This window comes from Pleurodeles waltl, chromosome 11 (assembly GCF_031143425.1).
Source record: "Pleurodeles waltl isolate 20211129_DDA chromosome 11, aPleWal1.hap1.20221129, whole genome shotgun sequence".
Lineage (NCBI taxonomy): Eukaryota > Metazoa > Chordata > Amphibia > Caudata > Salamandridae > Pleurodeles > Pleurodeles waltl.
In genome coordinates this window covers 638,118,417-638,144,889 of record NC_090450.1, presented here as the reverse complement: position 1 = coordinate 638,144,889, position 26,473 = coordinate 638,118,417, and the positions used below count along the sequence as shown (strand labels likewise).

At 45.2% G+C, this 26,473-nt stretch overlaps 1 protein-coding gene across 1 annotated transcript in view; it reads right to left on the bottom strand.

The window, feature by feature from the left end:
* Nucleotides 1–26,473, bottom strand: part of PPP2R2A (protein phosphatase 2 regulatory subunit Balpha) — a 422,643-nt gene that overhangs the window by 67,515 nt on the left and 328,655 nt on the right. Inside the window, exon 8 of the mRNA XM_069214156.1 lies at nt 6,651–6,820. Coding sequence (XP_069070257.1) covers nt 6,651–6,820 — 170 coding nt within the window. The remainder of the gene's footprint in view (nt 1–6,650; nt 6,821–26,473) is intronic.

Genomic DNA, 26,473 nt, shown 5'->3' with positions numbered 1-26,473 from the left:
GAGACCCTGGCAAATCTTCTACGGTTCAAGCACATTAAATTCATGGATAGAATAGAGATGCTACTAAGTAGTAGTAATCATACAGATACCTCGCAAATTTGTTCTGAAAAAGTTACTGTATGGCTGCCTGGCTTGCACAGTGCAAGCTCTGCTCAGTGGGAGACCAAAGGCCTGTATTCTCAAGTTCCTCTGATCTCAAGTTCCACCCTAGAGTTGAGGATTCCATCCTTACTGTTTGTCACGGCAGGAGGGTGTTGGAAGGACATCCTCTGGATAAGTTCTCCTACACACCTCATCAGGCAAGCTCTGCTGCAGAATTCCTGGAGGTCGTTATGGAGTCTGACAGATCTCATCCATGTTAAAACCAGTGCCTTTGCGGATGCATCACTGGAGGAACTATAGGTGACAGCCATGTGCAACCAGGAGAATGCAATAAGCCAGCTGACTGGTCCCGATATGAAAATAAACGGAATTTCCCCATCCTCCTGAAATGGTCTGCCTCCACTGGCATAGTCTTTATAAATACCCGTGGAGCCAATGACAGACCAATGGAACTACTGCAAACTGTTACTGAATATGTCCACCACAAATAGAAAGCACTTCCTGTGCAACTTCAGGATCGATATGCAGAAATACATGTCCAGCAAGTCGAATGATACAATCCAGACTCCTAATTCCCGAACCAGAAGAACATGAGCTAGGGACCACATCTTTAACTTCTTCCAAAGAAAGGTCCCAAATCAGATGGAGACTGTGGTCCTCTATTGGAATAAGGAAGTACCAGGAGTAGCATCTTTGTCCAATCTCCTGTTCAGGCACAAACTCCACAGCAGTATTCTGGAGCTAAGCTGCCATTTCTTGCTGCAGTAGAAGGTGTTCCTAAAGATCTGAACATGGAAGGGAGAGGAACTTGTGGCGGGGAGAGGAATTAACAGAGGAGACTGGTGGAAGAGTAGAATTTCCATAATCTGTGGGACCCACAGGGATTGCGTGCAGGCCACCCAAGCCTATGGAAAAGAGGACACTCTGCCTCCCATTTGGCTTGGGCACCCCAAAAAAAAAAAAAAAAAAAAAAACTACAGCTGCTTCCCTTCGGAGGCCAGTGAGGATGATGAAATAATAGGCAGGGTAGTGCCGTGATCTCTTTCCCCTTTCCACAGCCCCTATACTGTCACACAACAAAAATTTAGGATGGCTGATGTGAAATGGCTGCCTGATGCTAGCAGAATTGGACGCTTCTTCTAAGGCCACAAAACTTGTTAAATTCCCAATTCTCTCACTTTTGAGGCTGCATACCAAGGGACTGAGCAGTGGCTCAGCTGGGCAAACCAAGGGACTGAGCTACGGTCAAGCTGGTTTTGAAGTGCTCTAAGGCTGTGTCTGCCTTGTCTCCGAAAAGCTTGAAGCTATAAACATCTGGGTTGATTGGACATCATTAGAAAACCTGTTGTCCTGAACAATTCCCTGTGTCTATGTATCGCCACTGATTCTCCATTGCTCTGGCAACAGTCTGCACTGTTGAGGCCTGACAACGACCTGCTCTGAGGCTGCCTGACCATCACATACAAGGTCCATGAAATTTGACTGAAAGTCAATGGGCAGTTCGGGTGCACTGAAACTACTCATGTCCCATAAAGCAAGTACATATCTGTCTAAAAGGCATGTGGCATTGAGTGACTTTTGAACAAAGCTCCAAGAACTGAAAATCTTTTGGACTAGGCTTCCATTCTTTTAGATTCTCCATCAGCCAGTGCGGCCAGGATGTTACCCACAGAGAATTGTGAGGATGAGAATGCCTGTACAACCAGAAGGGAAGGGTGTCCCAAAAGACAATGGAGATCACATGGTGCTGGCCTGCATTTCATGGCAATGGTCCAGTTATCATTGAAGTGGGTGAGGGTTTGGCCATGGGGTAAGGACAGGATCCAGTAGGGTTTCATTAAAAGGAAGCCAGAGCTCTGCTGAATGAGGTGCAGATTCTTTGAGACCAATGGCGCTCTCAATAGGGGAATGAAAAATGCAAACAATGCTGTGGGAAGATCTACCGGCACTAGAATGCATGACAACCCAAACGAAACCATGGCACCTGAAGAAGCTTCCGAGGGGACCACAGCCGTCTGAACACCCCAGATTGCCCTTTCAGGCATGTGCTGGGTCTGTATTGGGCACAGGGAAGTCAGGGAATGTCTGTGGTCTGGCAGTGGCAGCAGCGCCGGGAACTTCACTAGCTTCAGGTCCGAAGGAGGCTGGATTTGGACGGGCTCCGGCTCTGAACAGGAGCCTGAGGGGGAGGAGAACTCCCTACTGTGCCCCCTCTTTTCTGGGTGCCTATGACAGGAAGACCTCAAAGTTGATGGCCCCCCCGAGAACGCAATCTAGATCACAGCCTTGACTTGCATTTGACTTTTCTGCCATCCCTGGCTCGAGCCATAATGAGTTTAGCCTTCCTCACTTTAATGGCCATTAGGTGCATACTTGGCGAAGGAGGAGGTAGTGGCTGAGGAGGAGGTGGTGGTGGGGGCTTAGGAGAAGGTGGGGTGTGTGTTTTTTTTTTTTTTTTCCAAATACAAAACCAGCATCCCCTACCATCATAAAATATCTTTTTCAGGACCAGTTTAGCACATGGAAGTATACTTAATAGATTAAGAATCTGCAGGTAGAAGAATCCATCAGCACATGCTAGACACTGACAATGGAAAGGCATAGGTAGGTTTATAAGAGAGTTACCAAAGCCAATAGCAGGAAAGAACAGACAATTTCTAGTGCCCAGGACACTAGGTTGAATCTTTCTTGCAGGTGAGTAATATTTAGTTCTAGTGTGCATTAAAGTATTTTTCTTCCCGATATTAAAGCACTGGAGTGAACTATCATTTAATACACAAATGTATTTTTGAGTGTTGCGCTTGGGTGCTCTAAACTACCTTCCCAAGAACCCTGTGGCTGCTTGCCGTCACTACTACTGACAGACATGGGCTAAAGTAGTTTACCTGGCCAGGTTGGACAACAATAGTAGGGCAGACCCCGGGACATAAGAGGAAACTATCTCAATATGTATGCAGGAAATACAGCATAGGCCATAGTGCTAATTCCTTCTTCAGAACTAAAACCCCTTGCCTCTCTTGCAGAGGTACCACCTTCTTTGCCTTTTTGTCCAGACAGGATAGTCTTTCCAAATATAGGACTAAGGCCTGGGTTAGTGAGCAGGCTTTGAAGGAATGGGTGTTGTCTGAAAGGGAGGAGAGAAAAGGAAGGCCTTATGTGGGGCAGATTAGTTGGATGGCCCAGTGGTTTGTTGTGATTTGTTTCAAGTGGAAGGCAAAACAGAAGTTCCTTTGTCACACATGAAGGTGATGTCAATGTTGCATGAAAGTGGAAAAGCTTGTAGCGAATGCTGGAGACTGGTTCTGCTGCTATAGCTGATGTTTCCTAGGTTCACCTGAGCCTGGAAAGGAGAGAGATAGTTGCTGAGGCATTAGACAGCACTGCCCAGCTCTAGAATAACCATGGAACTTCCAATACTGTTGGTACATCTGCCATACAGTGGCGGACAGGCTCATGTTGGGAACGCTATCATTTCTAAGTCATTACAAGAAGAAATGGGTCTTATCAAAAGTTGCTCAATATCTAACGATATGTCCACAAATATAGGTTCAAAATCACAAAAACTCCAGCTGCAAACAATCAAGCATGAAGACTGAGTTTGACAGCCATACTCCATATATTGAGTAAGTGTGTCCAGAAAATCGAGATTAACTTAAGGATCTGTTTTGGTGTATCCAGGCAACCACTCATCACATCAGAGAATGGATATGGTCCAGTTAATTAATAACTGCAACTTTTGCCAGTTCTCCTATAACATGAAGGTAACAACCCAACATGCAAGTGGCATTAGATGTACGAAAGGCCAAACTGCCAGAGGGGGGAAAAAAGCGTAGCAACCCAAGGAGTCAAGTTTCTCAAATTCCCTGTCTGGTAGAGCTGTAAAAAAGGCATGGGGATTCTGCCTTGATGACAAACTATGAACAACCAGATATCTGGTCAGAGGTCTGAGAAGCGAACATGCGTGTCACACGAACTGAGTACATGGTTTCTACCAATCTGTCTCTGCACCACTGGGCCCAAGAAAAGTTTCTCCCAAGTGGCCACGCCAGGGATTAGTAGGGCCTCCAAGGAACCAAGGGTTCAACATTTGCACTGCAGGGCTGTAGGATTTCCTTCAGGATGTTAGATTTTCCTATTTCACACAAAAATCAACTAAGTGTGATGTTATTATTTAACAATATTCTGTTACTGCAAGATTACCAGCCTATTCCTAAAGACAAACAAAAAGTTTGATCGGATATACTCACACACCTACTAGGTGTCATTCATCATAGGATATCCGCACGCTCTCGAAAAACTTTGAATTGAAGGAGAGGGGGCCTACACTCTCGGATCGTGGAGGAACATCATTCTGACTTAGGATCCGTGAGAATAAATTCTAATGTGAAAGCCCAGTAGGGTTTTTACTTTGTAGGGTACCACTTGGTATTAAAAATTAGGTGCAGAATAGCAGGGAATAGGTACCCCAACCCCACTATGTCAACTGATTGTTACTGCCTGGAGGCTCCATAGAGTCCATGGCATTTATCAGGACATGTAGCATCTACTCAAAATATGTAACCTTTGTATTAAAAAAATCCACCTACAGATCATAGGCTACAAAACTAATAATAACGTGTGTTACAAATACTTCTACTGACTGATGAAACTGGACCTGAAGTTCCAAAGTCTCATTTAGTACACAGCATGCAGTGTAGATGTGGCACTTTACTTGTGTACCCCACCTATACAATATTCTGTAGTGCCATTCTGTGAGAGCCAGCTCACATATACTTACCCCAGGAGGTCCTGCAGTCACACTCCAAATAGGAATGGATTATCACCCCAAACGGTTAAAACTCGCTGTTAACAGTCATTCTTCCCACCATTACCCACTTACTACACCAAGGTGTATTCCTCGCCGTCCACCTACTCATATTGGCTTTCTCCCGAAGATCGTACTATCCCCTTTGTACTTCCCTTAAATACCCCAAAGGGGTCGCACATGTTTTTGATTGATTGCACTCCTCAGAGAATTTGTTGCAGCTGCCTCTACGTGATTGACGGTGGCTGACGTACGGTAACTGATTTAGGCAACATGAGAACTGTGTGAGGAACATATTCCCAGAAGATGGAGCTTTTTTTTATTGTCACGGTCTGTAAAGAGACCTTTAAGAACACATTCACTGTGAGGTGGCTGATCTTTGGGAGAGGGAGTGCAACATGCAGACTCCTTGCTAGTTTCAGCAACAACAAAAAATACATGGCTTACTACTTCTGGGTGGCTTTTGAGTGCATGGAGGTGCAGGAATCGCAGACCACATTGACAGATCAGAACTCCTGACACCACACACAGTCAAGAGGAACATAATCTTGAGGCACTGTCTGCAAGGGTTAAACAGGAGGTGCTTTGCAGAAACATTTGACTTAGTGGTGCTGAAAGCTAGTGGGCCTCAGCATTCCCACTACTCAGCTCACTATGTGGTCAGTGTCAGAGATTGGAGAGCTCAATTACTAGCTGGAGTTGGGCTTGTCTCCTGGCTGTGCTTTGCAACAGCTCATGTGAGCATCTTGGAGGGGCTTGGAATTTGTGCCTCTCGCTCAGGCCTTGCCCCATGGCTGCACAACAATACTTAGTCCTTGGCATGCCAGATTCTGTGGCTGCTACGCCTTCTACTTTCCTTAGGGAATCATGCTTAGCTGCCATTTACAGAATACCTTTCCCATAAGCTCTACAAGCTGGCAAGAAGGCCAAAAAGATATTTTATGGCTCACGCTTCCTAATCAAACCACCCAAGTTACTACTTCGTTTCATCCTTTTCCTATAAGAGAATCTAGGAGTCCTGTTTCATAATGCAGTCAGGAAATATCTTTGGATGGTTTGTCTGGAAAATATTTTTGTCCTCTTCATCCATGAATTTGGTATTTTATCTGGTTATTTCTGATCATCAGGTTTAAGGTTCAACACCCAGCTCAGCTTATGTTCAGCTGTCCGTCACTTACTTTTTTTTCAAGCTTCAATTAAAAGTCAATTCGAACCATAACATTACATCTACACTCAACTTTGTCACCTGTGGAGCGTTTTGCTTTTTGGCTTGTTCCTCAGAATGCGACACTTCCTTGAAGACGCCGGTCTTAGCCACATTATAACATTAGTAGCAATATATAATAGGAGGCACTACCATCACTGAGAAAAAATGTGTAAGAAAAGAGTAACTCAAATGCATGATTGAAGACCAGAACAATGGAAGAAATTACCAGTGGATAATCTACAGCAAAGATGTTTCTAAAACTTTCATCAAGTGTGACGGTAGCTATAAATTTTTTACACCATGGAAACTTTTTTCAACATCTAACTAGAAAATGAGTCCAACTAATGCTAGGCTATGAAAACACAAGAAAAATAAGCAGGCAACCAGCCAAAACCTTTTAAGACATTTATTGTTGGTGAGTATGCTCTTATCTATTATTGCATGTTAAAAAGCTATTAAAAAACACTATGTAACATATGCAGATAACATCAGCAGAAGCACACCCTTTCAACAGAGCTGAAAATAATTTTGCCTTACCTGATAGGTTTCCACAGGCCTGCTCTCCATATTTAAATCCCATATTTTCACTGAAAGGTAATCTCTAGTCATCATATATCGACCGCTGTGACTAAATTTAACATCTGATATGGAGGAGATTATTTCAGAGAAAAAGGATCTGTTGCTAGGATCTTCAGGTTCTTCAAACACTACAATAGAAAACTGTAGAAATTAACATTTGCAGCATTGCCGTTTTACCACGCAAATAATTTCCCTGTAGATATTTATGTATTTCTAGTCATTTTCAGAAAGGTCAGACCACAGCCTACAATGTAGGGATGCGAGTAAGGCAGTACATAAGGATCTTTTAAAAATGAGGGATGTTAGAGATAAAAAGCCCCAAAAAGCAAACACTTCACAGAAAATATTGGTGACGCAACACTTTAAAAAAAAAACTGTCTAAAGACATTACATTATGTTACAATAAACAAGCAATATCTAGGCCAGTCTCCACTTTGGGACCTATTTTTTTGCCAATGTTTTTTAGCCATGCCACATGGCTGAAGAATAATGATGAGGCCAGTTGCATCATTTTGTAGCCACATGCACATACCTACAGAATAAGCACAGCCATTTTCTTTCTTTTCAGTTACTGACCCAGGTTAGATCAGTAACTAAAAAGAAAATGTGTTTTTTTGATAAGGTGGGTGGGGGGGCAACATGGGGCAGAAGAAACAGGGGCATGTGTGGGAAAGCCACACGGATGGGAGTGCAGTATAAATGACAGGCAGGGAAGCAACACAGGGTGGGCATGCATGGGAGAAAAACAAACAGGAGGCAGAAAAACCGAGCACAAGAGACAGGGGAATGAAGTACATGTGGAAGACACTGGAACACAAGCACTCTTGTGGAGTGCTTAAATAAAAACAAAAAACAAATAGTCACTAGAAAGCGAGCAGTGGAAGGTCAAGTAATCCAACCATGCTCCAGGAGAGGGACAAACAAAAGGGAAATCAATGCCCATACATATGTACCCCTGTGAGCATCTGTCTGAGGCATGTAGTGCTGTACATTCACATGCTTTGCATACTCCTGCCATCTAGGGTCGGATCCTGATGTGTGCAGGTTGTTTATCTTCAAAGAAGTCTTTCGAGTCACAAGGTAGAGTGACTTCTCAGTATTTCTGTGCATGCGCAACAACTCCACTGTTAGATTGTTTTCCCGCAGGTGGGTGAGAATGAGCTTAGATTAAGTTTAAGTAATGAGATGTCCATGTGAGCAAGAGTGAAAAACTGCAACAGCCACAGGAATCTGGAGAGGAGCAGAGGAGCATGTGAATCTACAGCACTACATGCCACAAACAGATGCTTACAGGGTAAGTAACATTTCATTCGAGGCATGTGTGCCTCTAGATACACATGCTTTGCACAGACTGTAAAGAAGCCTCCTTCAGAAGCAGTGACCAACCTGTAGGGGTTGCAGTTGTTTGAAAAAGGGTATGTTGTACTGTCTGACCTACATTGGCTTGTTGGTGTGCTAAAACATCCACACAATAATGTTTTGTGAAGGTGTGGGGTGTAGCCTATGTAGCTGCTTTACATATGTTAGCTATTGGGATGTTTCCTGGAAATGCCACAGCAACTCCTTCCTTCCTAATGTAATGTGATCTAAGAGGCATAGGTAACATTCTCTTAGCTTTAGTATAACATGTTTGAATGCATTTAACTCACCAGCTAGATTTGCCTGATTTGGATGTAGGATTTCCTTTATGTGGAGGGGAAAAAGCAACAAATAGTTGATTATTTTCCCTCAGAGTTTACGTTTATCAATGTAGAAAATAAGGGCCCTTTTAAAATCTAATGTGTAGAGCCTCCTCCGCAACAGAATCATGTGGGAAAGAACTGGTAACTCAATTGACTGAGGTAAAAATGATAAACAACTTTAGGGAGAAGTTTAGAGTTGGTGCGAAGAACTACCCTGCCTCTGAGCAGTTGGAAGAAAGGTTCTTCCAAAGTTGAAGCCTGGAGCTCACTAACACATCTAAGTGAGGTGATAATTGACTAAACAAATGCCACTTTCCAAGAAAGGAATTGAAGGGGGAATGTGCATGGGGGTTCAAATGGAGGTCCCATAAGTCGTTTAAGACCGATATTAAGATTCCATGATAGTGCAGATGAAACCCATGGTGGAATTTTTCTTTTGAACCCTTCCATTAAGGCTTTGATGACTTCCATTTTGAATAAAGAGACATGCTGCTTATTCTGTAGCTAGGCTGCCTTTGCAGCAAGATGCAATCTTTTGAATGTGAATGCTAGCCCAGCTATTTGTAAATGAAGTTGCAGACAATGTTGTGTTCTGAATGACGACAATAGACAAATAATTACAATTTTTCTGCATAGCAAGCTCTAGTGATAGGTCAACAGGCTTCTTCATGAATGTTCATACATTCGGGTGGCCAATTAAGGTAACAAAAACTATGACCTCAGAAGCGAAATCTCCAAGTTGAGAGTTGTGGGATCTTGGTGCCTGATTTGTCCATGGTTCTGAGTGAGAAGGTCCAGCATGTTGGGAAGCTTCTTGTGGGGGAACTACAGAGAAGTCTAGTAGTGTTGTGAACCAGGGTTGTCAAGATGTTTGCCTGAGCTTCCCAACCAGAAATAGGAGTGGGAGAGGAGGAAAAGTGTAGACAAGCCTTCCTGACCAATTCATCCTTAGTGTGCTGCCCTTGGATAGTGGGTTTGGGAACATGGAGGTGAAGTCTGGACATTTTGCATTTTCTGCAGTTGTGAAAAGGCCTTTCAGAAGGAAACCCCTCATCTCTGGAAGTTTGGGGGGTGAGGACTTGTGGGTAGAATTCCGACTCGTGGACTTGTTGCTGTATCCTGCTGAGCAGGTTTGTAAAATCGTTGTCCGTGCCTGGGAAATATTCTGCCAGTAGATTAATGTTGTGATCCAATGTCCATCTCAAATTGTCTGAAGTTGCAGCAACCGTGTCCTCCTGTTTCCGTAGATACTACATGGCTGTCATGATATCTGTCCGGACCAGGACAACTATGAATAAGGTGATGAAATCACCCCAAAAGAGGACTATGAACTGCTTATGTTTCATGCTCACCACAAACCTGAGGTATTTGCGATGAGCCGGGTGTATTGGTATATGGAAATAGGAGTCTTAGATCTAGTGTAGTCAAAGTTGCCCTGGGGAATGAGTAAAATCAAATCTTGCAAGCTGACCATCTGGAAGTGCTCTGACCGGATGTATTCATTTAGTGGCCTTAAATCTAGGATCGGCCATAAGGGATCATCCTTTGTAGGTATTAGAAGTATAGGGAGTATACCCCTCAAACTTGGTGTTGAAGAGGGATGGGTTCTATAGCTCCACGGAGAAGAGCTTGGACTTCCTGTATAAGCAATGTTTGATGTTCCAGTGATAGCCAGTGAGAGGTGGAATGCTGGGAGGCGTGGTAGTGAGCTCCAGACAATAACTATGTTGGATAATGTTCAACATCCACTGGTCTGATGTTATTGTTTGCCATGTGTGTAGAAAACCCGGTCATCGACCACCGACAAGTGTTGTATTGTCGGGGAGGGTAGTTATTGTTTAGAGGTGGATGTTCTACCGAGTGGGGAAGCACCCTTGCCTACACCCTTGGCATTAGTGCCTCTTTATGAACCTCTAAAGTACCCTTTTAGAGAAGAGTGTTTACTTTGCCAGCACTGGCACAAAGTGGGGGCCTCAGAAGAGGTGGCTTTGGACCCTACATGAAAACTAAAGTGGCAAAAAGAGCCACAGGGAGCAGATGTTTGGAGGGCCCCCATTGATTTTGCAGTCTGTGTCTTGGGCACCAATGAGATGCTCACTGTCAACCGGGACATTAAGAAGGCTGTGTTGCACCCCTGAAATCCTGAAACCAGAAATACGAAGCTATGCATGGCATCTAAGTAGCATGCTAGTGTTGATGCATCTGGGCTGCTGTATCAGCAGCGTCCAACACACAGCGTATGGAGGTGTTTGACATTAGCTTGCCTTCTTTATGAGACAAGAGCTTATCCCCATTTTCTATACTCATCTGGGAGATATTGGAGAAGGTCCTTCATCTCATCCCAGTGTGTGCAGTTGTATCAAGCAAGCAGACCCACTGAGTTTGCAATGCGCCAGTGACTGGCGGATTGTGCCCCAACCCTCTTCCCTGTTGCTTCAATATAGTTACGGTCTTTATTGGACAGCTGGCCTTCTCTGTTAGCTTATCAATTGGCTCACTTGCAAGAAGTTGTAATCACCAGCGAGTCTGGTCAGTCGGAGATTATTATATATATATATATATAGAAAATGTCACTTATCCAGTGTACATCTGTTCGTGGCATTAGTCGCTGCAAATTCACATGCTGTGCACATCCCGCCATCTGGTGTTGGGCTCGGAGTGTTACAAGTTGTTTTTCTTCGAAGAAGTCTTCGAGTCACGAGACCGAGGGACTCCTCCCATTTCGACTCCATTGCGCATGGGCGTCGACTCCATCTTAGATTGTTTTCCCCGCAGAGGGTGAGGTAGGAGTTGTGTATGCTAGTAATAGTGCCCATGCAATGGAGTGAATGCTTATGTACATAATAAAGTTTCAAGTAATCTATTTACAAATGTACAAATGTTTAAGATCTACTTCTAAACGGCTACAGGCTCCCGGGGAGGCGGGAGGGCGTATGTGAATCTGCAGCGTCTCATGCCACGAACAGATGTACACTGGGTAAGTGACATTTTCCGTTCGATAGCATGTGTAGCTGCAGATACACATGCTGTGCATAGACTAGTAAGCAGTTATCTCCCCAGAAGCGGTGGCTTAGCCTGTAGGAGTTGAAGTTCTCTGAAATAATGTTTGTAATACAGCCTGTCCCACTGTGGCTTGTTGTGTTGTTAACACATCCACACAGTAATGTTTAGTGAATGTATGAGGCGTAGACCATGTGGCTGCCTTACAGATTTCGGTCATTGGTATATTTCCTAGAAAGGCCATGGTGGCACCTTTCTTCCTAGTTGAGTGTGCCTTTGGTGGAATAGGCAGTTCTCTGTTTGCTTTAACAAACAGGTTTGAATACATTTAACTATCCATCTGGCAATGCTTTGTTTGGATATTGGATTCCCTGCATGAGGTTTTTGGAAAGCTACAAACAATTGTTTTGTTTTGCGAATTTGTTTTGTTCTATCAATGTAATACATTAGTGCTCTTAATGTCTAATGTATGTAATGCTCTTTCAGCTACAGAGTCTGGTTCTGGAAAGAACACTGGGAGTTCTACCGTTTGATTTAAGTGGAACAGTGATATAACTTTTGGCAAAAATTTGAGATTTGTGCGTAGAACCACTTTATGTTTGTGTATTTGTATGAAGGGTTCTTGTATGGTAAAGGCTTGTATTTCACTAACTCTTCTGAGAGATGTGATAGCTATTAGGAAGGCTACTTTCCAGGTTAAGTATTGTATCTCACAAGAGTGCATGGGTTCAAATGGTGGACCCATGAGTCGTGTGAATACAATATTGAGGTTCCACAAAGGAACTTGTGGTGTTCTTGGTGGAATGAGCCTTTTTAGACCCTCCATAAATGCTTTTATGACTGGGATTCTAAATAGTGAAGTTGAATGTGTAATTTGCAGATAGGCAGAAATTGCTGTGAGATATATTTTAATGGATGAAAAATCTAACTTAGACTTTTGTAAGTGTAGTAAGTAGCTTACAATGTTTTTCGCGGACGCGTGTAATGGTTGAATTTGATTATTATGACAGTAATAAACAAATTGTTTCCATTTATTGCGTAGCAATGTCTTGTAGTAGGTTTTCTAGCCTGTTTGATGACCTCCATACATTCTTGTGTAAGGTCTAGATGTCCGAATTCTAAGACTTCAGGAGCCAGATTGCTAGATTGAGCGATGCTGGATTCGGGTGTCTGACCTGTTTGTGTTGAGTTAACAGATCTGGTCTGTTTGGTAGTTTGATATGAGGCACTACTGACAGGTCTAGTAGTGTTGTGTACCAAGGTTGTCGTGCCCAAGTTGGTGCTATTAGTATTAGTTTGAGTTTGTTTTGACTCAATTTGTTTACCAGATACGGAAGGAGTGGGAGAGGGGGAAAAGCGTAAGCAAATATCCCTGACCAACTCACCCATAACGCATTGCCCTTGGAGTGAGGCTGTGGGTACCCGGATGCGAAGTTTTGGCATTTTGCGTTTTCTTTTGTTGCAAATAGGTCTATTTGCGGTGTCCCCCAGTTTTGGAAGTAGGTTTGTAGTATCTGGGGATGAATTTCCCATTCGTGGATATGTTGGTGATCTCGACTGAGATTGTCGGCTAACTGGTTTTGAATTCCTGGTATGTATTGCGCTATTAGGCGAATGTGATTGTGAATCGCCCAATGCCAAATCTTCTGTGCTAAGAGACACAACTGTGTTGAGTGTGTGCCTCCCTGTTTGTTTAGGTGATACATTGTTGTCATGTTGTCTGTTTTTTGATTTATATGAAGTTGTTTTTGCTGAGTGTCCCGTTGTCCCTGGATGCTGTGTTGGTTGAGGTGTGCTCCCCACCCTAGCATGGAAGCATCTGTTGTGATCACGTATTGAGGCACTGGGTCTTGGAAGGGCCGCCCTTGGTTTAAATTTATAGGATTCCACCATTGAAGCGAGGTGTGTGTTTGGTGGTCTATCAACACTAGATCCTGAAGTTGACCCTGGAATAAACACCTGTTCCTTTCTGATGGTTGGGTACCAGTTCTATTGGACTTCTATTGGACTTCTAGTTGTAATAGATCCAAGTGCTGTTTGGACATGTGTGTTCTTGGAGGCACATTTGGGGGTAATTGTAGGAATTCTATGCAATAACCATGTTGGATATGTGGCTAGGACCCACAAGTCTGTTGTTATTTCTTCCCAGTTTTGGTAAAAATCTGTGAGTCTTCCCCCCACTGGTGTTATGTGTTGGGGATTTGTGACACTGAAGTCACTGTTTAGTTTGAGGGGTCTTTGGGCTTTGGAACTTTCCTCTATTTTTAGGGAACTGTCCACCTCTGTATTGTCCCCGAAAGCCTCCTCTTTGATACTGGCCCTGGTATGTGGGTCTGGTTTGTGAGGTTGAGGGTTCTGTGCTTTGGGCCCGAAACCCCCCTCTAAATTATGTCTTCCTAAATGTGCCTCTGCTCTGTGGGGAGTAGAGGGCGCCCATGGCCTTGGCCGTATCAGTGTCCTTCTTCAGCTTCTCTATAGCTGTGTCTACCTCCAGCCCAAACAACTGCTGTCCATTAAAAGGCATATTAAGCACAGCCTTTTGGATCTCGGTCTTAAACCCGGAGGTGCGAAGCCATGCGTGTCTCCGAATAGTGTCCGCTGTATTCACAGTTCTTGCGGCTGTGTCCGCTGCATCCATTGCCGATCGTATCTGGTTGTTCGAGATACTTCGGCCCTCTTCCACCACTTGTTGTGCACGCTTTTGGAACTCTTTGGGCAGATGTTCTATAAAGTGCTGCATTTCATCCCAATGAGCTCTGTCATATCTTGACAATAAAGCCTGGGAATTGGCAATGCGCCATTGATTGGCCGCTTGTGCTGCAACTCTTTTCCCCGCTGCATCAAACTTCCGACTTTCTTTGTCGGGTGGTGGTGCATCTCCAGAGGTGTGTGAATTTGCCCTTTTACGTGCTGCGTCTACTACTACTGAGTCAGGTGTCAGTTGTTGTGTGATGTACACAGGGTCTGTAGGGGGAGGCTTGTACTTTTTCTCCACCCTAGGTGTGATGGCTCTGCCTTTGACGGGTTCTTGAAATACTTTTTTCGCGTGTTTCAACATCTCTGGTAACATTGGGAGACTTTGGTACTGACTGTGTCGACGACAAAGTATTAAATAAAAAGTCATCCTCAATGGGTTCTGCGTGCAGTGCCACATTGTGAAACGCCGCTGCTCTGGACACCACTTGTGTGTAGGCAGTACTGTCTTCAGGTGGTGATGGTCTTGCTGGGTAGCAGTCTGGACTATTATCTGATACTGGCGCATCATATAGATCCCATGCATCTGGGTCGTCCTGGCTGATCCCTGTGTGCGTTGGTGATTGCATCATCGTGGGGGTTGCAATTGGTGACAGTTGCGGTGAGTGGTGTGGTGATGGTTGTGGCGAAGAGTGAGGTGGAGTTACTGCTTTAGCCACTTTTGCTTGTGGTTGTTTTTCTTTGTCTTGGAAAGCAAGTTTCCTTTTCATCTTTATAGGAGGGAGAATTATTTTCCCTGTTTCCTTTTGAATATGGAGCCTTCTTTGTGTATAATCTGGCTCCCCTGCTTCTAGCTCTTATCCAAATTTATGGCCTTGTAGTTGTTCTGAAAGGCCTTGTTCTTCGGAGTAGGAGCTTGTTTTCGGCTCCGAAGCTGGGTGTTTCGGTACCGAAACTTTTTCTACAGTCCATTTTTGGCTCCGAAGTCACTTTTTTCGGTCTCGGTGTGCCGATCTCTCGGTGCCGACTTATCTCGGAGCTGGTATCTCTGTGTCGAGCCTGGTCAGAGCCAGGTTGTCGGTGTCGAGTATGCTCTGTGCCGGGATCTCGACCGGAGTCGGATGACTTCGACACGTGTGTGCCCTTTTTCGGTGCCGATGGATGGTCACCGATTTTACGGGTTAAGCCATGGCCTGCCGGCGGTGGCGTCCCCTGGGCCTTCATGATTTTTGCGTGAGTTTTGGCCGGGGCTGGTTTACTCACGGTTTTCGGCGTCTGCTCCGTTTCGGGCTCGTCAGAGTCAGCGATGGAGAAAGTCTCCTCTTCCTCGACGTCGTGGTGTCCTCACGGCGCCGATGCCATTTGAAGCCTTCGTGCTCTCCGGTCCCGTAGCATTTTCTTCGACCGAAACGCCAGACAGGCCTCGCAGGTATCCTCTTTGTGTTCGGGGGACAAACACAAATTACAGACCAGGTGTTGATCTGTGTAAAGATACTTGTTGTGGCATTCGGGGCAGAAGCGGAATGGGGTCCGTTCCATTAGCCTTGAAGACTCACGCGGTCGGGCCGACCAGGCCCCGCCGGGGGATAGAAGCCCCGAAGGGCTACTGGAGTTCTTCTTGATTCGGTGTCTATCTGCGTTAACTAACCCGATACCGAACGCAAACAATACCGTCAAATTTTTCCGAGATTTAACTAACTTTCCGAACCGAAACACGGAGCGAAGAGGAACACATCCGAACCCGATGGAGGAAAGAAAACAATCTAAGATGGAGTCGACGCCCATGCGCAATGCAGCCGAAAGGGGAGGAGTCCCTCGATCTCGTGACTCGAAAAGACTTCTTCGAAGAAAAACAACTTGTAACACTCCGAGCCCAACACTAGATGGCGGGATATGCACAGCATGTGTATCTGCAGCTACACATGCCATAGAACACAAATATATATATATATATATATATATATATATATATATATATATATATATATATATATATAGTCACTTACACAGTGTACATCTGTTCGCGGCATGTTCCACTGCAGATTCACATGCTATGCACAGGTCCTGCCATCTAGTGTTGGGCTCGGAGTGTTACAAGTTGTTTTTCTTCTAAGAAGTCTTTTCGAGTCATGGGATCGAGTGACTCCTCTTCGGCTCCATTGTGCATGGGCATCAACTCCAAACTTGTATTGATGCGGAAAGAGGTGTTGTGTTTGGATTGGCAGTAAAAGACAAACCTTTTCCATTTGTTTGCATAGCACTGCCTGGTAGTGGGTTTTCCTGCTTGTTTAATTACTTCCATATATTCTGGTGGAAGATGTAGATATCCAAACTGTAAAGAAATGGCTCCCTGTTGCAGTTACCCCCCACTTTTTGCCTGATACTGATGCTGACTTGACTGAGAAGAGTGCTGGGACCCTGCTAACCAGGCCCCAGCACCAGTGTTCCTTCACCTAAAATGTACCATTGTATCCACAATTGGCACACCCTGGCATCCAGATAAGTCCCTTGTAACTGGTACTTCTAGTACCAAGGGCCCTGATGCCAAGGAAGGTCTCTAAGGGCTGCAGCATGTCTTATGCCACCCTGGAGACCTCTCACTCAGCACAGACACACTGCTTGCCAGCCTGTGTGTGCTAGTGAGAACAAAATGAGTAAGTCGACATGGCACTCCCCTCAGGGTGCCATGCCAGCCTCTCACTGCCTATGCAGTATAGGTAAGACACCCCTCTAGCAGGCCTTACAGCCCTAAGGCAGGGTGCACTATACCATAGGTGAGGGTACCAGTGCATGAGCACTGTGCCCCTACAGTGTCTAAACAAAACCTTAGACATTGTAAGTGCAGGGTAGCCATAAGAGTATATGGTCTGGGAGTCTGTTTTACACGAACTCCACAGCACCATAATGGCTACACTGAAAACTGGGAAGTTTGGTATCAAACTTCTCAGCACAATAAATGCACACTGATGCCAGTGTACATTTTATTGTAAAATACACCACAGAGGGCACCTTAGAGGTGCCCCCTGAAACTTAACCAACTATCTGTGTAGGCTGACTGGTTCCAGCAGCCTGCCACACTAGAGACATGTTGCTGGCCCCATGGGGAGAGTGCCTTTGTCACTCTGAGGCCAGTAACAAGGCCTGCACTGGGTGGAGATGCTAACACCTCCCCCAGGCAGGAGCTGTGACACCTGGCGGTGAGCCTCAAAGGCTCACCCCTTTGTCACAGCCCAGCAGGGCACTCCAGCTTAGTGGAGTTGCCCGCCCCCTCCGGCCACGGCCCCCAATTTTGGCGGCAAGGCTGGAGGGAACAAAGAAAGCAACAAGGAGGAGTCACTGGCCAGTCAGGACAGCCCCTAAGGTGTCCTGAGCTGAAGTGACTCTAACTTTTAGAAATCCTCCATCTTGCAGATGGAGGATTCCCCCAATAGGGTTAGGATTGTGACCCCCTCCCCTTGGGAGGGGGCACAAAGAGGGTGTACCCACTCTCAGGGCTAGTAGCCATTGGCTACTAACCCCCCAGACCTAAACACGCCCTTAAATTTAGTATTTAAGGGCTACCCTGAACCCTAGAAAATTAGATTCCTGCAACTACAAGAAGAAGGACTGCCCAGCGGAAAACCCCTGCAGCGGAAGACCAGAAGACGACAACTGCCTTGGCTCCAGAAACTCACCGGCCTGTCTCCTGCCTTCCAAAGATCCTGCTCCAGCGACGCCTTCCAAAGGGACCAGCGACCTCGACATCCTCTGAGGACTGCCCCTGCTTCGAAAAGACAAGAAACTCCCGAGGACAGCGGACCTGCTCCAAGAAAGGCTGCAACTTTGTTTCCAGCAGCTTTAAAGAACCCTGCAAGCTCCCCGCAAGAAGCGTGAGACTTGCAACACTGCACCCGGCGACCCTGACTCGGCTGGTGGAGACCCGACACCTCAGGAGGGACCCCAGGACTACTCTGATACTGTGAGTACCAAAACCTGTCCCCCCTGAGCCCCCACAGCGCCGCCTGCAGAGGGAATCCCGAGGCTTCCCCTGACCGCGACTCTTTGAATCCAAAGTCCCGACGCCTGGGAGAGACCCTGCACCCGCAGCCCCCAGGACCTGAAGGACCGGACTTTCACTGGAGAAGTGACCCCCAGGAGTCCCTCTCCCTTGCCCAAGTGGAGGTTTCCCCGAGGAACCCCCCCCTTGCCTGCCTGCAGCGCTGAAGAGATCCCGAGATCTCTCATAGACTAACATTGCGAACCCGACGCTGGTTTCTACACTGCACCCGGCCGCCCCCGCGCTGCTGAGGGTGAAATTTCTGTGTGGGCTTGTGTCCCCCCCGGTGCCCTACAAAACCCCTCTGGTCTGCCCTCCGAAGACGCGGGTACTTACCTGCAAGCAGACCGGAACCGGGGCACCCCCTTCTCTCCATTCTAGCCTATGTGTTTTGGGCACCACTTTGAACTCTGCACCTGACCGGCCCTGAGCTGCTGGTGTGGTGACTTTGGGGTTGCTCTGAACCCCCAACGGTGGGCTACCTTGGACCAAGAACTGAACCCTGTAAGTGTCCTACTTACCTGGTAAAACTAACAAAAACTTACCTCCCCCAGGAACTGTGAAAATTGCACTAAGTGTCCACTTTTAAAACAGCTATTTGTCAATAACTTGAAAAGTATACATGCAATTTTTATGATTTGAAGTTCCTAAAGTACTTACCTGCAATACCTTTCGAACAAGATATTACATGTTAAATTTGAACCTGTGGTTCTTAAAATAAACTAAGAAAATATATTTTTCTATAACAAAAACCTATTGGCTGGATTTGTCTCTGAGTGTGTGTACCTCATTTATTGTCTATGTGTATGTACAACAAATGCTTAACACTACTCCTTGGATAAGCCTACTGCTCGACCACACTACCACAAAATAGAGCATTAGTATTATCTATTTCTACCACTATTTTACCTCTAAGGGGAACCCTTGGACTCTGTGCATGCTATTCCTTACTTTGAAATAGCACATACAGAGCCAACTTCCTACACAAACTCTAAGACTTCAGGAGCTAGAATGCTAGATTGAGTATTGCTGGATTTGGGTGCCTGATCAGTCATTTGTTTTGTGTCAACAGATCCGGCCTGTTTGGTAGCTTGGTGTGTGGTACTAGTGATAGGCCTAACAATGTCGTGTACCATGGTTGACGTGCCCACGTTGGCGCTATAAGTTTGAGTTTGTTTTGACGCAGTTTGTTGGCCAGAAATGGAATGAGAGGGGGAAAAGCGTAAGCAAATATCCCTGACCAGTTGATCCACAGAGCATTGCCCTTGGCTAGAGGGTGTGGGAACCTGGATGCAAAGTTTTGGCATTTTGCGTTCTGGCTGGTGGCGAATAGATCTATGTCTGGTGTTCCCCACTGGCGAAAGTACTTGTGAAGTACCTGGGGGTGAATTTCCCACTCGTGTGTTTGCTGATGATCCGGCTGAGAACATCTGCTAATGGATTGTGAATCCCTGGAATGTACTGTGCTACAGGTTGAATGTTGTCGTGAATTGCCCAATGCCAGATTGTTTGTGCTAGGAGACAAAGTTGTGATGAGTGGGTTCCTCCCTGTTTGTTTAGGTTGTACATTGTAGTCATATTGTCTGTTTTGATGAGAATGTGTTTGTGAACGAGAAGAGGTTGAAAGGCTTTGAGTGCTAGGAATACAGCTAGCAATTCTAAGTGGTTTATGTGAAGTTGTTTGTGTTTGTTGTCCCATTGTCCCTGAATGTTGTGATTGTTGAGGTGTGCTCCCCATCCAATCATTGATGAATCTGTTGAAAGTGTGGCTTGAGGCACAGGGTCTCGAAATGGCCGCCCTTTGTTTAAATTTGTGGAATTCCATCACTGCAGAGAGATGTGTGTTTGGCGGTCTATCAAAACTTGTTCTTGAAGTTTACCATGTGCTTGTGACCATTGTTTTGCAAGGCACTGTTGTAAAGGCCGCATGTTTAGTCTTGCAATGGGGACAATGGCGATGCATGATGCCATCATGCCCAACAGTTTCATGACAAATTGGACTGTGTACTGTTGGTTTGGCAGGATTCGTGGTAATATATTGTGGAATGATTGTACCCTTTGTGGACTTGGGCTTGCAAGTGCTGTTTGGGTATTTAATGTGGCTCCTAAACACTGTTGAACCTGCGCTGGTTGTAAGTGAGATTTTTGGTAGTTTATTGATAACCCTAGTGTGTGTAGGGTCTGTATTACATAACGTGTATGATGTTGACACCGTGTTTGACAGTTGGATTTTATTAGCCAGTCGTCGAGCTATGGAAAGACATGGATATGTTGCCTTCTTATGTAGGCTGCGACTACGGCAAGGCATTTTTTAAATACTCTGGGAGCTCTGGTTATCCCGAAAGGTAACACCTTGAACTGGTAATGTTTTCCTTGTATTACAAACCTGAGATATTTTCTGTGCGCTGGATGGATGGGTATGTGAAAATACGCATCTTTGAGATCCAGGGTTGCCATAAAATCTTGTTTTAACAGTGGGACTACATCCTGTAGTGTTACCACGTGAAAGTGTTCTGATAGGATGTAAAGATTGAGAGTTCTGAAATCTAGTATTGGTCTCAATGTTCCCTCTTTTTTGGCAATGAGGAAATACAGGGAGTAAAACCCCTGTTACTAGTTGATGATGTGGTACAAGCTCTATGGCTTTTTTGAGTAATAATCATTGTACCTCTGCTTGCAACATTGAAAAGTGTTGGGAGGAGAGTTTGTGTGGTTTTGGAGGTATATCTGGAGGAATTTGTGCAAATTCTATGCAGTAACCATGTTGGATAATGAATAAGACCCAATTGTCTGTTGTGATGGGTAACCAGTGTGTGTGGAACTTTTGCAGTCTTCCTCCCACAGGGGAAGTGTGATGAGGGAAGATGTGGCGCAAGTCACTGCTTTGTGTATGGGGTTTACTTTGAGGGCTGGTATTTTCCTAGTTCTGGGAAATTGTCCCCTGTAGGTTCCTCGAAACCCCCCATCTTTGGTACTGTGGCTGGTAAGACGGTTTGGATTGTGAGGTAGATGCCTCAGATGTTTGGGCTCTAAAACCTCCCCTATATTGAGGCTTTCGAAATGAGCCTCTGGACTGTGTTGAGTAAAGCACTCCCATAGCTTTAGCAGTGTCGGTGTCCTTTTTCATTTTTTCAATGGCTGTATCAACCTGTGTGCCAAACAGTTGTTTTTCATTAAATGGCATGTTAAGGACAGCTTGCTGGCTTTCAGGTTTAAAGCCTGACGACCGAAGCCATGCATGTCGTCTAATGGTGTCTGCTGTATTGATAGTTCTTGCGGCTGTGTCTGCGGAGTCTAACGCTGACCTGATTTGATTATTCGTAATGGCCTGCCCTTCCTCGACTATTTTCTGGGCTCTTTTCTGTTGTTCCTTGGGGAGATGCTGTCTTTCATCTCGTCCCAGTGGGCCCTATCGTATCTAGCCATTAGCGCTTGGGAATTGGCTGTTCTCCACTGATTAAGACGCTTGTGATGCTACTACTCTTACCAGCAGCATCACATTTTTTGCTTTATCTGGCGACGGAGAGTCACCAGACGACTGGGAGTTAGCCCTTTCCCTTGCTGCACTGACCACAACGGAATCTGGGGGTAGCTGTTGTGTAATAAAAGCTGGGTCAGAAGGAGGCGGCTTATATTTCTTTTCTACCCTAGGAGTGATTGCTCTTGCCTTAACTGATTCCTGAAAGATTTGATGTGCATGTTTTAGCATGCCAGGAAGCATGGGAAGAGACTGGTACCTGGTGTGAGTTGAGGACAACGTATTAAATAGAAAATCATCCTCAAGAGTTTCTGTGTGCATGGCTACGTTTTGGTATGACGCTGCCCTAGCTAGAACCTGAGTGTATGAGGTGCTATCCTCTGGGGGTGATGGCTTTGACGGATAGCACTCTGGACTATTGTCAGAAATGGGATCATCATAAATGTCCCATGGGTCGACATCATCTTGGTGTGACTCTGCAGAGTGTACCTGAGACTGTGCAGTGGGGGTAATAGGTGGAGAGACAGTTAGTTGTGGAGAATGAGGAGGAGACTAGTGAGGTGAGAACTGAGGAGGTGGAGATTTTTGTCTGGGTTTTAGCACTTTAGCCGGTGGCTGGTCAGTGTCCAAATGTCCTTGAAAGGCCAGCTTCCTTTGTTTTTAGAGGTGGTGCAGTGAGGATCTTGCCAGTGTCTTTATGAAATGGGCTCGAGTCCAAAGTCTTCGGTGGCGTGGCCTTTCTCGGTGCCGAAGTTGTTGCTTGGTCACTGGCAGTCTTTTTACGGGTGGAGCCATGGCCTTCCGGCAGTGGCGTCCCAGAGTCCTTGTACTTGGGCTTGGACAGGGGCAGGTCTACTCACGTGCTGTCCTGCCATGATTGGTCTGTCGTTGTTGGACTCGTGCTCGGAGTCAGACCCCCAAACGGAGACTGCGGTGTGCATCATCTCCTTCTCTTCTGCGTCAAGACGTTCAGTGCTTCTCAACGCCATGTCCAACCTTCGCGCTCTTTGGTCTCGTAGAGTCTTCTTCGAGCGGAAGGATCTGCAGGCCTCGCAAGTATCCGCTCGGTGGTCTGGAGATAGATACAGGTTACAGACTAGATGTTGGCCCGTATACGGGAACTTGGCGTGGCACCAAGGGCAGAATCGAAACAGGGTCCGGTCCATGAGGCTTCGAAGAGGCTTTGGTCAGGCCGACCAGGCCCGAGCTGGGCGCGGTGCCCGAAGGGCAAGTAGAGAGCTGTATCCGCCGGTACCAAAGTGGCGATGATAGATGGTACACGATCGAAAACAATACCGACTAATTTAGAGAGTTTGTAGTACTTTTCCGACTCAAACTACCGAAGCGAAAAGAAATACATCCGAACCCGATGGCGGAAAGAAAACAATCTAAGAAGGAGTCGATGCCCATGCGCAATGGAGCCGAAGAGGAGTCACTCGATCCCATGACTCGAAAAGACTTCTTCGAAGAAAAAACAACTTGTAACACTCCAAGCCCAACACTAGATGGCAGGACCTGTGCATAGATACATACATTTAATTGACCCTACGTGTGATCACTCTAGCCCTAACTGCATCTTTAAAAATATCTTCAGTATGGCATAACATGCTCTTTAAAATGGGTAGGTATTGGGTGGACCTTTGTGTAGCTGACAGTCTCAAAGATACAATTCTCCTCTTGAGGTTCCTTGTGGAGTTGCACATCATGAAAGGCTGTAGTCCTTACCAATTAGCTCCTGATAAGCTCCAGAATCAGTAAGAGGGGAATAACTTGCTGGATAAAAGTTCGGGTCTGTGTCACTTGGAGCGTAAATATCACAGGCATCCCCAAGGGTCAGTGTGTAGGGGTGTTCCTAAGGTTTTCTGCCCTGCATCGTGGACACCTACAGAATACTGTGGGGATCCCTGAGTGAGATGTGTAGGGGATCTCCGAGAGATAAATGGGAGGTGACCAGGGGGTGGAAGAGGCAAAGGACTACTTGCTTTGTCCGATTTCTTCCTTTGTTTTGGTGGTGGTGGAAAGTCCACAGCCTCCTGGAAGGACAAATGTCTTTTGGGTAATAGAGAAATGGTGGTCAAATGCTTTGCAAGTATGAGGCTGAATATGCATTTGCTTCTGCCAAGCATCCAACTTCTCCTGTTGTTTGTGAAGGATAGGTTTGACTGTCTTGCCAGAATCAGATTTCAGAGTCAGCTTTGAAGCTTTCAGGTCTGAGCCATGTTTGCGTGTTGGTGCCAAATTTCCACTCAGAGTCAATGGGGTGGATGTTGACGGTCAGCACCAAAAGTCCGCTTGGCATTGAGATGCTCGATGTCGAAGGCTTTGGTTGGGTTTTGGTGCCAGGCTCAGGGGTGGACTTACTAAACAATTACTCAGTGCGGACCATGGCCTGATGGCAGTGGTGGACCAAGGGCATCTTGATCCGAGAAGGATGTGTGTTTATTTGTTTGTTCGACACTGGACTGTGAAAGGGAGGGGAGGTGTCAGGGGGGGAACCGTACTCGAACTGTTGAGCCAATGTAACCTTGTCAATCTTGAAGGCACCCGAGAAATGCATCGGAACAGGAGATGCGCCAGAACTGCCCTCTGGAGAGAATACCTCTTCCTCTGCAGCAGATGCCTCTGGGTGTTCTTGCTCGAAGTCTTCATAAGCGAAGATATCAGTAGTTTCTTTGATGCTTCTCGTATGCGTTTTGAGATGATGTGCCCGATGATCTCAGTTTTCTTGGGACACATCGACACGCCTCACATTCCGAATTGGGGAAAGATGGATGAAGATGGCCCCAAAGGACAAGGTCGTACTACTGGGCTACGGTTGATGCGCATCGGCCCGACAATCAGTGTATCTGTATTCCTTGATGCACAAAATAAAGCTTGAACGAAAACAACACAGATAAGAGTAAAGCACGAGTCGAAAGGGTGCTGTAATAGTCTGGAACTGGAGCGTTAGCAAACACGTCCAAAACAGAATGCGTTAAACAAAAAAAAACAATCTAACAAAGGAGTTGATGCCCATGAGCAAAATCATCTAGGAGTCACTTTACCTCATGACTCGAAAGACTTATTCAAAGAAAAACAAGCAGCACACATCCAGACCCAACAATAGATGGTAGAAGTATGCAAAACATGTGTTATCTACAGCCACACATGCCTCGAACGCAAGCAAATGGGAGTGACAATAAAGCCTACAAATGATAACCACTGGGCAGGCTCTAAACCCACTGTAACCTTACAAGTCTCTTAATAAGCAGTGCATGCTCTGACTAGTAGGCAAGATCTAAAGAAGCGAACAGCTTAATGCTCACAGACGTGGACAAAGCAGAACTTAAAAATTAAATGCAGACAATTGCAAAGGCAGTGTCCAATATGACAGCTTGATCAATTTTATGTCAGTCTCAGCGGAGTGTTTGTCTCCAATAAGCTTAGCAATCAAAATTTCCAGTTTATAAAAAGGCTGTATATCTATACAGACTGCTGATGCTTCCCAAATAGAAGAGTAACTTTTAAACAGGAATTTTGCACACACAGTTGTTTAAGAATGTCTAAGAAAATCCTGCGACTAAGAACCAAGACTGACACCAGCTATATTTCACTACAATTATTGTTTGGTCTTGTCCAGTTTAAAGGTAATTAACAAAATATAAGGCCACAAACATTTGTCACTTGATGGCTGTCAAACAATATGATCAAGGGAATGGGGCATCTCACTGTGGTCAAACTAACAACTGTACTATCAGATGAAAAACTACATTTGATTACCAGAGCTTTGAGATTCTGAATTAAATGTTTACATTTCTTGTCACAATTTTCAGTTATTCTTGAACACTGGGAGTGAAAGAATAGAAGAATAATTAAGTAATAACATCCTGAGAAGAGGATGGCCTTTTATCATCACTGAGGGAAGCAAATGCACATAACAAAAGGTACTAGGTGATAAACGAATCTCTGGTTGATGGATGGGTGTTTGGTTTTGTAAATGCAGGTTCGGGATGCACTAAGCGGATTGGATGCTTTTCACAACTTCAAACCAATTAAGTTCAGTTCAAGAACCATAGAAGTGCACAATAAAACAAATACATTTAAAAGATACAACTCAGAAAGAAATCCAGTACAAGAAACGCTCAATTAGTACAGCATATAGCTCTAAAAATGAAAAGTAGTTAAAATAAGGAGTACAATACATCAGTGCTAAGCAAACTGCCATATCAACAAAAACCTCAAGAAGGGTCCAGAAAGGACCTCAAAAAGGGTCCGCAATGTATCCCGTAAAATGCTACTGGGGCTCAGAGGACAAACTGACAGGTATAGCATTAACCTAATTTCAAGGTAAATAAAGTGCAAAGTGCGTTTTAAACATGTCAAAACACATCCTAAGGTGTTTATCTAGCAGCAATCATAGATCTAACATATCTAATTGCCTGTAGATTATGATTATTAGAGACATTGAATAATGCAGCTCCTATTGTCAGTCTTGCATATTCTTAAAGCGTTGTGATGATTTTTAAGCCAAAGAATACGGCAGAGGGAGGCAATCCACCGGGCACGCTACTTAGCATACATGGTGCTCTTCATTCTCCACAGCATGAAAAACCATAGGGCATGGGTTAGCAGAGTTTTAGCTTTTATTCCAGGAACAGGTAAAGGAATCCAGTGGGTGGCAATATTCATCAGGGTTGCGTACCCCACCCGTTTATCACCTGTACCAGGTCTGTCAGATAAAAGGCTATCAGATATTGTCCTTCAACAGAAAATAATTTAGAAGCTGGAAGTGTAAGGACGGACTGAAGCTGTAATCCTTCAGAACTTGAAAATTGCGAGATTAAGAACTCTCTCCTCTTTATAAGACCAGACCCTCTTGATGGCACCTTTGGAGACAAATAGCTGCACCTCC